Source organism: Cygnus atratus, chromosome 15 (genome assembly GCF_013377495.2).
Source record: "Cygnus atratus isolate AKBS03 ecotype Queensland, Australia chromosome 15, CAtr_DNAZoo_HiC_assembly, whole genome shotgun sequence".
NCBI lineage: Eukaryota > Metazoa > Chordata > Aves > Anseriformes > Anatidae > Cygnus > Cygnus atratus.
Window position 1 is genome coordinate 8,213,627 of NC_066376.1, and position 13,586 is coordinate 8,227,212.

Consider the following 13,586-nt stretch of genomic DNA (forward strand, 5'->3'; position numbering starts at 1 on the left):
CTGCTGAGGGGCGGGGGGCGGTGGCAGCAGCCGGATACTTAGCGGCGGCTGGGGCGCAGAGTCCGATGCCTCAGACCCATGCCTCTGCCTGGTGTTCCGGCTCCTCCGCTCGCCATGGGCTCGGCTCCGCCCGTCTTCATCGGCTGCGAAGAGGTGGAGAAGCACCTGCACCGCGCCAGCCTCCTGCTGCCGGCGCTGGAGGCCGCCCTGGGCAACTTCTCGGCCGGAGCGCCGGGGGGCGTCGTGCAGCCCGTGCGCGCCGTGGTGCCGGTGCGGCCTCACGGCGGGTGAGGAGAGCGGGGCTGCTTCCCCGGGCTGCGAGGGGAACGGGCCGGGCAGGGGGTGATGCCTCTCGTGGCCGCTGTCAGAGGGAGGGGGTCGGGCCCGCCGCGGGGAAGGGGAGGGATGGATGAAATCAAAGCGTCGGGAAAAGGTGGTGGTACCCAGTTGTTGATTAACTTCCCCGTAAGCGCTTGATGTTAACCGTTTCGGTGTCTCTGATGCTGAAATTAAGTAATCCTCTTCGAAAGGTACCTGGGAGTTATGCCTGCTTACAGCGCCGCAGACGATGCTCTGACAACCAAGCTGGTGACTTTTTATGAGCACAAGAAAGATTCCTCTGTTCCCTCTCACCAAGCGACTGTCCTCTTGTTTGACCCAACCAACGGCTCTTTAAAAGCTGTGAGTTGAGTGCAACACTTCTGCATCCTCCTCTGTGAATGTTCTGCCAGCTCTCCCTTTTAATTTGTAGACATTGAACTTCACTGGTGTAAACTGGTGTAGGTTTATCATTAGTAAAATGTGTTTGTGCCTAATTGGAATTTGGCCGGAGGTCTTACATCTTTCATGTGTGTTAAACAGTACTCTGTGTCCTTTTGTCAGCTGTTTACTGTCATTTGTGATTTGAAGGGAGTCTGGCTCTCAGGGTGACTAGAAGAGAGAGATGATCTGGAAAAGTTTACCTTGAATTTTGAAGGAAAAAACCTTGCTGAGTAAAGAATCTTGCACCATCTTAAGCCTAAATCTAAAGAGAATAGTATTCGTGGTCCTTTTTTTTTTTTTTTTAAAGAATGTTGGCCATTTTAATTACACTGTTGTAATGATGATTATTAAAGGACAGAAACTGGTCATGAAAAGTATAATAGCCTTTCATTCTACACTGTATTGGCAAAACATCCTTTATCTTAAAGCCCCAAAAGTCATTTATACACAGCAGTTAATACACTTTGAGGCTGGGATGTCCCCCCATGCATGATACACACATGTAAGGAATTCCATGGTTCTCTGTCACCCTTCTGTTACAGAGTAAGACAGTGCAGCTCAGGAATTACTGCCAGCTTGCGCTGGTCCCTGATTGTACCAGAGTGCAGAGTATTGCAGTTGTATCAATTCTTGCGCTGGAGACCCAGGGAAGTGCAGTGCAGCTGCATGTGAGTTAGGAGTAGCTCAGCTTTGACCGTTTTTCACTCCATTTGTGCTGGTGGAATGGCATGAAAGAACTGGAATAAGCAGAGAATCTGCCCACTTTGTACATGGGCTTCATGTGGTTTGTGGTTGCTGCAGTACTAATTACTGAACTTTATATTTTTGTCTATGCCCTTTAATATCACTTAATGCATATCATCCATGACTTGGTGAAAATATTGGGCATTTATTCATGTTTTTACTGTTTGTTTCAGTCTCATCTTGTTTTTTAAAAGGTTCTAGATGGCAGTGTCATTACAGCAAAACGAACTGCAGCAGTTTCTGCAATAGCTACCAAGGTATGTCTTCTATTTCTTAAATCAGAATAGAATCAGTTAGTGGTGTTATCACCCCCACCATATATATATATACATTTATTTATATATAGAAAGTAACTACAGAGAGCGACATAAGTGTTTTTCACTGCATGTCAGTTTACTTCAAGTACAGCTTTAAATTAGAATTAAGTGTATGTACCTTCAGGGAAAACTTAAAGCACAATTTTCTGGTTTAATTGTGTGAGTCCTGTTTGGCTTTAATACTTTGTATTTGATGGTACGAGGAATCTGTGCTGTGTTTTTGTGGTTTATTCTGTATACTCTTCAGGGAATTTGCTTTGGTTTCCTCTGATTTTTTGTTTTTTTCTGTCCTTGTCTTAACATGCTTCTTATGGCATTGGGTGATAAAGCTGTGGTAACGTATTCAGTTTTGTTTAGATGTGTATTTTCTGCTGTGAGGTCAGTACGGGTGGATTTCATTGGACCTGGAGAAAGAAGAAAAACGCGTATTTCTAGGGGGGCAGTGTGGGTCCTCTTAAGACAGATGGTGTCTAAGGTAGTTGGATGACTTGTCCAGTTGGTCAATTTCTCTGTCACTGGAAGATGTCCAGATGACTAGCCCTGACTACAACCATAAACTTCAGCGTCTGAAAGACAGATGATGTAAATCTTAGCGTATGTTGCTTTACATTGTTTCAGATGGAAATTGTTGCTCTCAAATTCTTTTTTAAAACAGTATTTGGCTGGGCCCCTATCAGTGGGTAGAGAGCAAGTCACCTTCCATTGCACAGCAGTATTTTAGTCTTCACCTCAAAGAATGAGGCAATAAGAAGAGGGCCAGAGCTGAAAAATACTTTTGTTTTTCACCTGTCAGCTTTACATCAGACTGAAGGCTGACCTCACCACTTCGTTAGTGGCAGTCTTCATGCCAGCCTAAATCTATCCATGGCAATAGAACTAAACTGACATAAAATTGGAGTGAAGAACCTGTCCCCAAGAGCTTCCCAAGTGACAGAACAATTTACAATGGATTCCTCAAACATTAGGTTATAGGCCCTCATTCATTTCATCTATTCTCTACTTAGACGGTTCTGACAGTTTTTACACAGTCAGGGCTCTGCTGGCCTCAAAGGAGTTTGGCTGCTAAAGGGACTTTAAGATCAGACCCTTCATTATCGTCTGCTGTTTTGGGAATTATTCAGGAGTGTTTGAGTTTAGCTCATAGTTGTCATCTTGTCCCCTTTATGGCATTCACTTTTTAAAGACCCAGTGCTTTTATGCAAGGAACCTTTGAAATAAGTGCTTCAGCTTTGAAAGAAACATTAAAAAGAGTTCTTGCTACTGAAAAATGTGATCAATTAGATTTTTTTTCAATTTTCTTGCAGCAGAATAAGTGTTGAGAGCCTACGCAGTTCAAAAGCTTTTTATTCAGAAGTGAGTGGCCACAGCAAATGCATAAACAAGACACAAGGATAGCTTAGGGCTGGACTCCAGCAGCCCTCTCTTCTCCCTTGCCAAGTAGTGGTGAATCACAGGCAAGAACTAAACCAGAAAACCAAAAACAACCATAAGTCCGAACTTCAATATTTTTTTTCACATTGCTGTTTTTACAGTACATGGTGCACATACAGTTTTTAAGAAAATTCCTTTTTCAGGCTTCTAAATCAGGAGTTTCACCATCTGTTGTGTCTAGATCTAGAGTTCATTGTATTTTGGGATACAGGATAAATATATGTAGCAATACAGGGTATCTGGGGAAATATTTTATGTATGAGGAAAAATGTTGAAAGGGCCCACTGCTATCACAACTTCAAATGTGGACATGGGCAGTGTAGGAGAAAAGACAAAAAACAAGGGGTGAGAGGAACCTGAAAGTAATGCGGTGTTGATATATGCGGGGGGTGGGGGGGGGGGTGAAGAAAGGAGCTGGGGACGTTCCAGTAAAAGGACAGGTAGGAAGTGGCAGAGGGAAAGGGTATCACCACACTTGTTCAATCAGGATTACCTCTTACGGTGCCAAATTCTGCTTGTGTTATGGTTTGTGACTTCACAACTGCAAAAGAAGGTTTATTTTGGGCCTGCCAGTTTACACACACAGCTACCACTTTCACTACTGATAGCTTTTGGTATTGTGAGCCCTGTTTTCAGCCAGTACAGAACATCAACACTATAGTTTTACACTTCATTAATCCCATAGATGTGATGCATTATACTGATGTTAGTGTGTGCTAAGGCCCCAGAATCTGTGTTAGTTCATGCTGTTGGATGCTAAGTCTGAATTTCAGACTTAACAAACCTAAACAATTCAAATCCAGAATCAAGCCAAGGGGTACTTTGGTGCTATTGATGCTAGCTTTTGCATTATCGTATGTGTCTTTGTGCATATATATATATATTTATATATGTATAGAGTGGTTATTGAATATTGATTTCTATTACTAGGAATTTTATACTAGCTTTTGCATAAAACCATGATTTTTTTTTGTTTAAATGGATTAAGATTACTGCTTTCTTTTTGTAGTATTTTGATATTTATTTCTTATATCTGTTAATATATTGTCTTACCTATGCTTTTTTTTTAATGTTTGATACCATTTAGTTGTTAATGCCAGCTTTTGCAGAAGTGCTGTGCATTTTGGGAGCTGGTGTTCAAGCATATAGCCATTATGAAATCTTCATGGAGCTGTTTACATTTAAAGAGGTAATGGACACAACAGGGCACATTCATTTTTGTCTGTGATATTTCAGGAGCACATTTTATAAATAAAACATGCTACAGACAAAATTTCATTTAAGAGATAAATGGTATTTTTGATTCTGTTTATGCAGAACACAGTAATACTATGAACATCTGTAAAATTTCGTGCTCAAATGTTGGTCCAAGCGTGTTGGAAACAAAGTCATGTTTCAGATGGCTTTTTTCTCTGAGAAAATCCTACTATGTATGCCATGTTTGAGTGAGCTTTCTGTGACTTTCCATTAAATGTATTTATTGGAAATACTTGTTTTATAAATACAGCTCGACAAGGAGCTGTTATTCTGGCATTGCAAAACAGCCATTCAAATGTAGCTGCCCACCCATGGAATTTACTCACTTATATGATGACAGTGTTAAGGGGGAAAAAAAAAGTTTAGGATGGATGTGACTGAAAACTGAAACAAAGTCTGTTCTGTTTCAACAAGGAGAAAATCTCCAGGCTGATCTGTTTTTCCTTTCTTCCTCGAAGGTCAGGATATGGAATCGCACAAAAGAGAATGCAGTGAAGTTTGCTAACTCAGTTAATGGTCCGGTGCAGGTCTGCTCTTCTGCTCAGGAGGCAGTTACAGGGGCTGATGTGATTATAACAGTCACCATGGCAACAACACCAATTTTATTTGGAGAGTGGGTAAAACCAGGTGCCCATATCAATGGTATGCTATGTTCTCATCATTTAAAGGACATATTTATTATCATGTATGTTCACATGCACCATCTTTGCCGCCGTGTTGTTATTTCATGTTCACTCGCTCTCCATTTAAATAGCCTGTACAAAAATGTTATTTCCCAAGTGATTCCTGCTCAATCTGTTGTTTTGCTGGTAGCACTCATCCTTCTGTCATTCACTTTCATAAGCTCCTCTATTTGTTCATTTTGGGGCTGACCACATTGATTTTTACTGGAGTTAAAAAAAAAAAAAAAATGCAATAACCAAGTAAGAACCTCATTTGGTGGTAAGAACCACCTTTGACCTCTCATTATAGGGAGGGTTTTTTTTCCTGCCTTGTTATGATGTTATCACGGTATTGTTTGGAGTTCCTGGACGTGGTCAGATTTGTTTATTTTTTTAAATTGTGGGCCTGATTCAGATGACCTTGTGAACTTTCCAAATGGCACGGTAATGAGACAAAAGCGACTTGTCAAAGGGGATGATTTAAAGTAAGTTCCCACATTCCAGCAGCATCCTACCAATTTTTCAAACTCAATTTAGTCGTTTGTCATTGAATGCTGTCTGTGTTATGTCACGGCATGGTAGCCAGAAGTACAACCAAAATCAATTAAGATCTACAGTCACTGAAGCGACACATACACAAAAAACTTTTTCCTTTCTTTGTCTCCTTTTTTACTTTCTCCATTTAGGCATTCAGGCAATAGGGAATCTGTTATTCCATAACAGTCAGACACTTTTAGAAAACGTTTGACTACAGTAAAACTTTCATTAACCTATGAAAAGTTTGTAATGATCTTTCTGTACTTGAGACAAATCAAGCAGTTTAACTTCTTTAGTTTCTCTAGATATGTATAACCTGCTCATTTTGTACTACTTACAGTGTTGCAAGGAGACAATAGAAGCTATAAGTTTAAAAATCCTGGTTAGTAAAATTCAGCTCTGTCTGCTTGTGCAGGTCTTTGCTGCAAACTACTTTGCTTCTGATCTGTTAAGGATAAATGAGGGATTGTTCAAATATTTGTCTCTATAGACATGTAACATGAACGCAGTCTGGATCAAATTCAAGGATGATAAAATTCAGGTCATTTGGCAATGATCTGATGAAAGAGGAGGAGGGCGCAAGAGATAATGGACAAAGGGAGATGGTTTTCTTATGGCTCAGCTACCCAGAATGTCTGGCCAAGGATAATCTTCTGACAAATATAAAATGTTTTAGAGAAGCTGTGTTAGTTAACTTTGTTTGGGGGGGACACACAAACAACCACCATCATTTAACTTGGCAGTCACAGAAACCAAGGCCACTGTCTGCAGTAGAGATGTATTCTGTTTAACCTTAAGATTATATTCCCTGAGTTGCCTTGCCAAATGATTGAGGTCTGTTCCAATGGTGCCTTCTGTAAGCAGAAAAGAATAATTATGTCACACTTAAGTACTGGTGTCATTCTCAGTGCTGCTAACAAAGGCTTGTTTGTTTTGTACTTACACATACAGTTTCACATCCATACGGAAATATAAAGGTATGTGATGAGGGAAGGCTAAGAGTGCTATCTCCCCTTCTCTGCCTTGTTAGCATTATTTGGTAGGAGCAGTTTGACTAGTCTACCAAAGAGATGGAAACAGTGCCAGCGAAGAACCTCAGTTCTGTGAGATTTGCTTCACAGAGAGTTGCAGCTTAATGCTTCAGCAGGTTGAAGTGCAATGACCTATCGGTTCCAGTTGTTCTGGGTTCACTTATGAGGATTACAAGACCTTTGTCAGCAGCAGCATCTATCTGACCGGAGGTCAAGGTTGCAGTACATTTTAATGAACAGTAATGGTTTTGGAGGGTTGGACCCAATGTCATCTTTAACTGACACTAATGGAAATTTAAGGGGTTAGCACCTTACAGAAGCAGGCCATATACGCCTCGGCATTACAGCTGAGGCCAGGTTGAGAGAAATCCCAGCCTTTACGAGTTGTTCAGGTGCATCGCGTTTTGTGGGTTTTGTGTTGTTGTTTTTTTTTTAAACCAATGAGCATGTCACCAGTGATAATGTCAGACTGTATATCACATTTCCACAGTAATGTCCATTGTTAGTTCACACGTGTCTTTTGGACAAAACATGTTTTGAATTTGCTTTAAATATTCTTCCCAAGTTCATCAGTTTTATTGTCTTAGCTGTTGGAGCAAGCAGACCAGACTGGCGAGAACTGGATGATGAACTGATGAACAATTCTGTTCTGTTTGTGGATTCCAGAGAGGCTGCTCTTACTGAATCAGGAGATGTTATATTATCAAAGGTGAGGCTTTTTAAAATGAGGGACCTCCTCTTTGCGGCAGTTGGCTTGTGTTTGAAGTGAGCTAGTGTGGATGATGTGCTGCACTGAAATTTTTCAGAGCATCAGATGTGGCTGCTAGGAATTTCCAAGCACAGGCTGAAAGATAAAACAGATCTTGAATGGGAAATTCTGTGTATCTCTGACAGAACCATGTGCATTCATTATTAACCATTACATGGCACCATATGACGTTAGCGTATTTTCAACATTGGTCTTTGTGTACAAAGTATTGTTTTGAAAGATGTACATTTCCTGCACCATTCCGTAGTTGTTGCATATTTTTCAAATCTTTTTGTTAAAACCTGTAAATTCTTTCCCATGAGATTTGTGTGACTGACACAAATCTGGCCTCTAGAGACTGGATGACAGAAGCCAAGCAGACAGTTACTGATCTGCAGAAATTTGATGGGAAGAGACTATTTTAGGTTTATTGGAGTTTTCTTCTTCTCTTTTAATATTTGTACAGAACAAATATGGTTTCCACTTCTGAAGTTTAATATAAGAGGGTCAGATAAAGTAAGGTATGTGAAGCCATGTCTCTTTTGTTGGATAGGTAACAAGCTATCCACTGTGAAAAGCTTATTTACTGAGGAAACTCTGACAAATGTTTTTTCTCTGAAAAGCATTCCGCTTCTCTGAGATTTCTTTCCAGTTTCTGTATTATTGATCTGAATACCGATCTGCTTTTCAACAGAAAGGAATCAGTTATGGGATAGCAGAACTGGAGGGGTTTCTTTTGAAGTCACTCAGAAAAAAAAAGTTTTAATGTACATACGGGTATTACATTTCTGTATAAATATGTATTTTTTTCACAGGCGGAGATTTTTGCTGAGCTGGGAGAGGTACTGAAGGGTACCAAACCAGCCCTGCCTGAGAAAACAACAGTCTTTAAATCACTGGGTAAGCCCCTCCTATGTGCAAGCCTGACAGAAGACAATGCCTTGTTATTTATTAGGTCCCCCATGTGTGGGAAAACTGCTGATCATCTTCAAAACTGCAGTGGCAACAGGTTCTCCAAAAGGAACTAGACTGTGATTTGCATTTTCCCTTTTTATTTCCCTTTTTATTGATTTAGCAGGACTGATGTAATGAAAAGAGATAAGAAAGCAAGCAAACAATGGGAAAAGTACCTTTTGCATTTCAGTTATTCAAAATGAATGCAACGTTTATTAAGACAGCTCCAACGTGAATGTCCTGTTGTCATGCCTGTAAAGTCTGTCCAACCTACAGATAATGTGACAGTGCTCTGTAGTGTTGTGGCTGCCGTTCGGGGGAAGGAACAGGAGTGGTGATTAGTTACCATGTTCTGAGCTGCATGATGTATCTGAAAGGGTCAAACTGCGATGTGAACACTGAATCAGAAAATCAGGTTCATGCTATTACATTAACTTCATATCAGACACACAACAATTACATGGTGACAATAACTTTGAACATAACACTGAAGGTGTTTGGGTTGGGGAGTTAATCCTGTTCCTGTCCAATTAGATAACTTCCTGAGTCCTTCTGTTCCCTTCTGAAGCTATATTACTGCATACAGCTGAAGAGCTTTTTGAAGATGACTCTAATTATCTTTCAGGGATGGCGGTTGAAGATACAGTAGCAGCAAAATTTGTTTATGATTCCTGGTCAGCTGCTAACTAAAGACAGAAGTCTACAATGCCAACGAGGCCATAAAATATGAAGAAAATCATTTGCACTTAGTTTCCTTGGATTTTTTGCTAACGAGAAAGGCAGCAATCCTGTTTGAATGCAGCCCTTTTGCAGCTTTCAAGAATGAAAAGTAAAATGTCAAGTGTTTTCCAATGACAAGTGTTAGATACCTGCAGTATTACTAGTAAATGTATCTCATGTAAATGGCAAGTGTTAGATATTTGCATTGACACTAACAGGTATTTATGTATTTTGGTATAATTCTGGAATCAGTGCATTTCCTCCTTAATTATTTGTGTAGCAGGAATCTGGGGGTAGATTTCATATTTCCAGAGGGGTAATTCTTACTGGGTAGAAGACAGCAGTTCAGAGAAGAGTGATGTTTAATTGTGTTGGTACTTCAAATAGCACTGTGGTTTCGGTACTACACGGGCAGTTACCTAGTTTTCAGTCTCCCCTGGGGACACAGCCCACCCAGGCTCAAGTACGCATCTTCCCTTCCAGCTCAGGCTGGGGTCTAGAAGTCACCATCCTTACTTTCAGCCCCTGACAGCCCTCACTTCCTGCCCTCAGACCCAATTGATTTCCATTTAAGAGCACACTCCTGAGTGGGACTTTTGTATAAAGAGTGATGCCTTCCCTAAGGTTAGATGTATTTCCATAAAAGACCTGGCTCAGGAAGGCTCAAAGAGTGCAAAATCGGAGCTACTATTATGTACATTTTAACTGGGAGGAAACTATATGCAGTACCTTTTTTAGTACATTCCTGTTTGGAGTTTTGCAATTTTCTTGTTGCAAGGAGTCATCCAAAATGTGAGCACTAAAAATGTTTTTTGACTTAACTTTAATCTGTATTCTCTTGGGAGATTTTCCTGTTAATCTATAGTGTTTGTAAGTTCTTTTCTAAGTTTCTTGAAGGTTGAAACAATGCTGAGTTCAGTGGGATAAACTTCAAGTATACAAGCAAATATTTTCAGCTTGGCTGTACCATGCATCATTTGGTAATTGTTCTTTCATGCCAGTGGGTATTTGCTGGAGCAGGAATTTAAATGATCCTTTCTTGACAGAGGAGCCCAGGGATGTTCTACAGAAGTTGTTCCAGTTTTGTGCTGTTATGCAACTGCCTTACAAAAGATTGAGCATCTGCTGAAAAATAGCCATTGCCCTGGAAACAGATTCTTGTCTCGAGCCAGAGTTGTGCCTTGTGAAATTTTATTTCCTCTTGCATATTATTTCATGTAGGCTATTTCTTCGTTCTGTAGAAGGATTAGATGACATAGAATAAATGGAGGAAGAGGAAGGAGGTTCAGAAGCAGTTAGTGTTAAAGCCTCTGATGGTGCATAAGTAAGTGTAGAAGATGTTAATGAGTACAGTGCAGGTGTGGCGTAAGTAATACTCCAAATTATAAGCTTGGTGTAAATTAGTTGGAAAAAGCTAGTAAGTGGCAGAGTTTATAATGTGTACAATTTCAGCATGGAAGGATACCAGGCCAGTAAGTGAATGGGGCCAAAGGATGTGTTCAGGAGGATAAAAATTTAATTCCACTGATCTTGTTTATATCAGTGGAAACAAGAACAAATATTTCTCTACTACCTTTTACACCTTTTAATTATAGCAAAGTTACCTGTGTATTTTTAGACGTGTTTTTTTCTTCATGTCATTCGTGAAGCATTCAGAAATGTGTGTGTTGGCTGAGCCTGTTACTTCAGTGATGGAGAACTCCACTAGCGTGAGGCAAATGTGACAGCCTTAGGTGTTCTGTAATTCAGGAACTGTATGGACACTTGCACTTACTATTTATAAGAATATTATCAAAATTCTGTGCCTGTATGGATCAAAATTTGTAATTTGAGATGAGGCACCGTGTTTGGGAAGCAGACATACGGTTTATTTTCACATGTACTTGTCTACAGACTATGCACTTTAAAAAGTAGATGGAGCCAGTCCAAAGACCTGAGTCTGAAAACAGTGTTCTCAGCTTTCCTTGGCAATAGGAGGGTCTGGGAGCCTAGCTTCAGCATTTTACTTCTGAATTCTTGAAGAGTGTTCAATTCAATTACAGTGGAAGTTGCTTCTATGTCATCTTAGATTTTGGGGGGTGGGGGAAGGGTAAAAATAGTAGGCTTAATTTCCATGTTTTCTTCTCTTACAAATTAGTGTCTCAAGATTTGTGTAACTTGCATTTATGTTAAAAATAAATAGCTACTGCTGTTTGACTTTCATTTTGTTAATCCATTGTTTGTCTGTTCTGGGTAGTGTTTTGAAGATCAGGAAGAAAGGAAGCTGTTGCAGTGACTGCTGTTACAGTAAATGTGATCACAATGTAAAGGGAAAAACAGACAGACAGCGCTGCTCCATTGTGATACTCAGTTTTGCAGTCATTGTCCTGCATTGTACATTCCCTCCTCCTGATGTCTGTCCAGTGCAGAGTAATAAATCCTTAAGGAAAGAAAGTCTTGTAGTTGGCAGAGCTGTGTTTGTGTGAGATCCCATGGTTTTACAATTGGCTTTGGATTGGACCATAAGATCGCACATGATACACGTCTCTCATTGAATGTGCTGTATGAATGTTACTAAGGAGTGAGATCTAGGATTCACTAATTTAAATGCTTCCAAATTATAGAAGAAACAAAGAGGGTTGTGAAAAACTCTAGGGAAACAGCAAGGGGGGGGGGGGCGGGGGGGAATGAAATGTGAGCATTCTTACTGTTTTTTCCCCTCTATTGTTCAACACGGCTGTTCGATGCCAGAGGCCAATTTCCAGGACCACCCTGCAAGAAAAGGGCTAGGAGTATTTTACTTGAGTTTAAAATGGCAGCTGTATTGGGGTTTACTCAGTTGCCTAAAAATCCATGGGGCATTCTCTGGGACTTAATGTTCAGCCTCTACATGCGGCTCTAGAAGGACAAAGGTCTTCTGTAGATCTTGTGCTCTATCTGCTAGCTCTGTAGAGTTACTGCAGATGCCGAAGGACACACACTGAAACACACTGCATGCTTGTGACAACTGCATCAACCAAATTATGTGCAGGTAGTTTCAGCCATTCTCTCTGACTGTCAGAGGTCTTAGCAGTTAAGCAGGTTTACAGATGAATATGCAGAGAGAGATTTTCAGTGCAATTCAGAGATTTTCCCAATCCGGTACTCTTAAGGCACTTGGAGAAATTACACTTTTATGGGTACTCCATTTGGCTCTGCTCAGCCACAGGCACCTGCGTGCTTAAGAGAATCTTGGAAAATATTTCCCTGGATAAAAGGATCCAATCCAGTTGTTTAAAGTCTGGCTTTAAAGGTGCGTTATGCTCACCACCTTGTACTAGTGACAAGCCTTCAGAGCAGCTGTGCAGATGTAGTCTCAACCTTTTGTCAGGGGAGGTAGAATTCAGCCGGGGAGCTGCAGAGCAATGAGGCTGGGCTTGCTGCTTCTGTGGCTGCTAGGAGAAACATGAGGGATCTCCCCCTGCTCTGCTGAGGCTGGGAGCAGGGCGGGGAGAGGCCTGGCTTCCCCGGCAGTGACACAGATGTCCTAGCACTGGGGCTGTGGCTCTTACACTGTCCTCAGCCACCTGCACCTGCAAGGAGTGGCTCGTTCCACCTTTGCCAAGAAGTAATTCTGCCTTGTACTCTGGCCAGCAGTGCAGGGGCTGCCTTAGAACTGCACAGAACAGTTCAAAGACCATTTTCTTGTTTCCACTCAATTCCCTGACAGAACAGCAGTGGTGGCTCCACAGAGGTGGAACTGCTCTGTGGTAAGGGTAGCCACTGACCAGGCCCTCCATGAGTGACACCATTCACTGCTGGTGAGTTGTGGGAATGTCACAAGCACTAGTTTAGGTAGCTAAATAGAGGGGCCGACTGTGGGGGAGAGTGCCAATCCTGAACAATGTCCAAGTTACATTGCAAAATAAATGGCTGTATAGCTTATCGGGTAGAGCAGGATGGGGAATGGGGTTGTAGGCCTAGTCAAGCAAACTGCCCTGCACTTTTACTTCAGTTGTGTGAGTGAGAATGATAGGGTTTGACCCTTCAAAATCCACTTGTCCCCTTGAATACCAAAAGTTCATCGTTTGCTTCTTGTTTTGTTAAAAATTTGGGTGTTCCATAGCCAAACCCAAAACACCCAAGCAGGTTAATAACACAGAGGCTGAGGGATGCTGTCTGCTTTAATTGCTGTGCTGAACACAGCAGTCATCTGAGGTTGCATAGCATAAGATTTTGATGTGACTGCTTAATAGGAGAAAATATCAATGTGCTGAAGTACAGGAATCCAAGGAGAAAAGAATGCAGAATAAAGTCCAGCCAAGAAAAGGAATCATCATGAACAAATCAAAGAAATGAGATGTAGAAAGAAGGAACCATGAGAAATAGATAAATGATAAATAAATGTCCATAAATGGAGTATACTCTGAAGGAAGAAATCATAGATATATATAATAAAAAGATA

At 41.0% G+C, this 13,586-nt stretch overlaps 1 protein-coding gene across 1 annotated transcript; it reads left to right on the top strand.

Annotated features, from left to right (window-relative positions):
- Nucleotide 1: 1 nt before the first annotated feature.
- On the top strand, nt 2–11,589 carry CRYM (crystallin mu). The gene is made up of 8 exons (XM_035548634.2): nt 2–287; nt 531–681; nt 1,701–1,763; nt 4,342–4,443; nt 4,970–5,153; nt 7,329–7,450; nt 8,305–8,389; nt 9,069–11,589. The coding sequence occupies exons 1-8, from the start codon at nt 79–81 to the stop codon at nt 9,131–9,133; spliced, it is 981 nt and encodes a 326-aa protein (XP_035404527.1). The 5' UTR covers nt 2–78; the 3' UTR covers nt 9,134–11,589.
- Nucleotides 11,590–13,586: the final 1,997 nt, after the last annotated feature.

Excerpts from the sequence above, each read along its gene's own strand:
- CRYM (XM_035548634.2), top strand. The coding sequence starts at position 79 with ATGCCTCTGCCTGGTGTTCCGGCTCCTCCGCTCGCCATGGGCTCGGCT. Across the intron at positions 5,154-7,328 it reads ACCAGGTGCCCATATCAATG|CTGTTGGAGCAAGCAGACCA; the intron begins GTATGCTATGTT and ends TTATTGTCTTAG. Across the intron at positions 8,390-9,068 it reads AACAGTCTTTAAATCACTGG|GGATGGCGGTTGAAGATACA; the intron begins GTAAGCCCCTCC and ends ATTATCTTTCAG.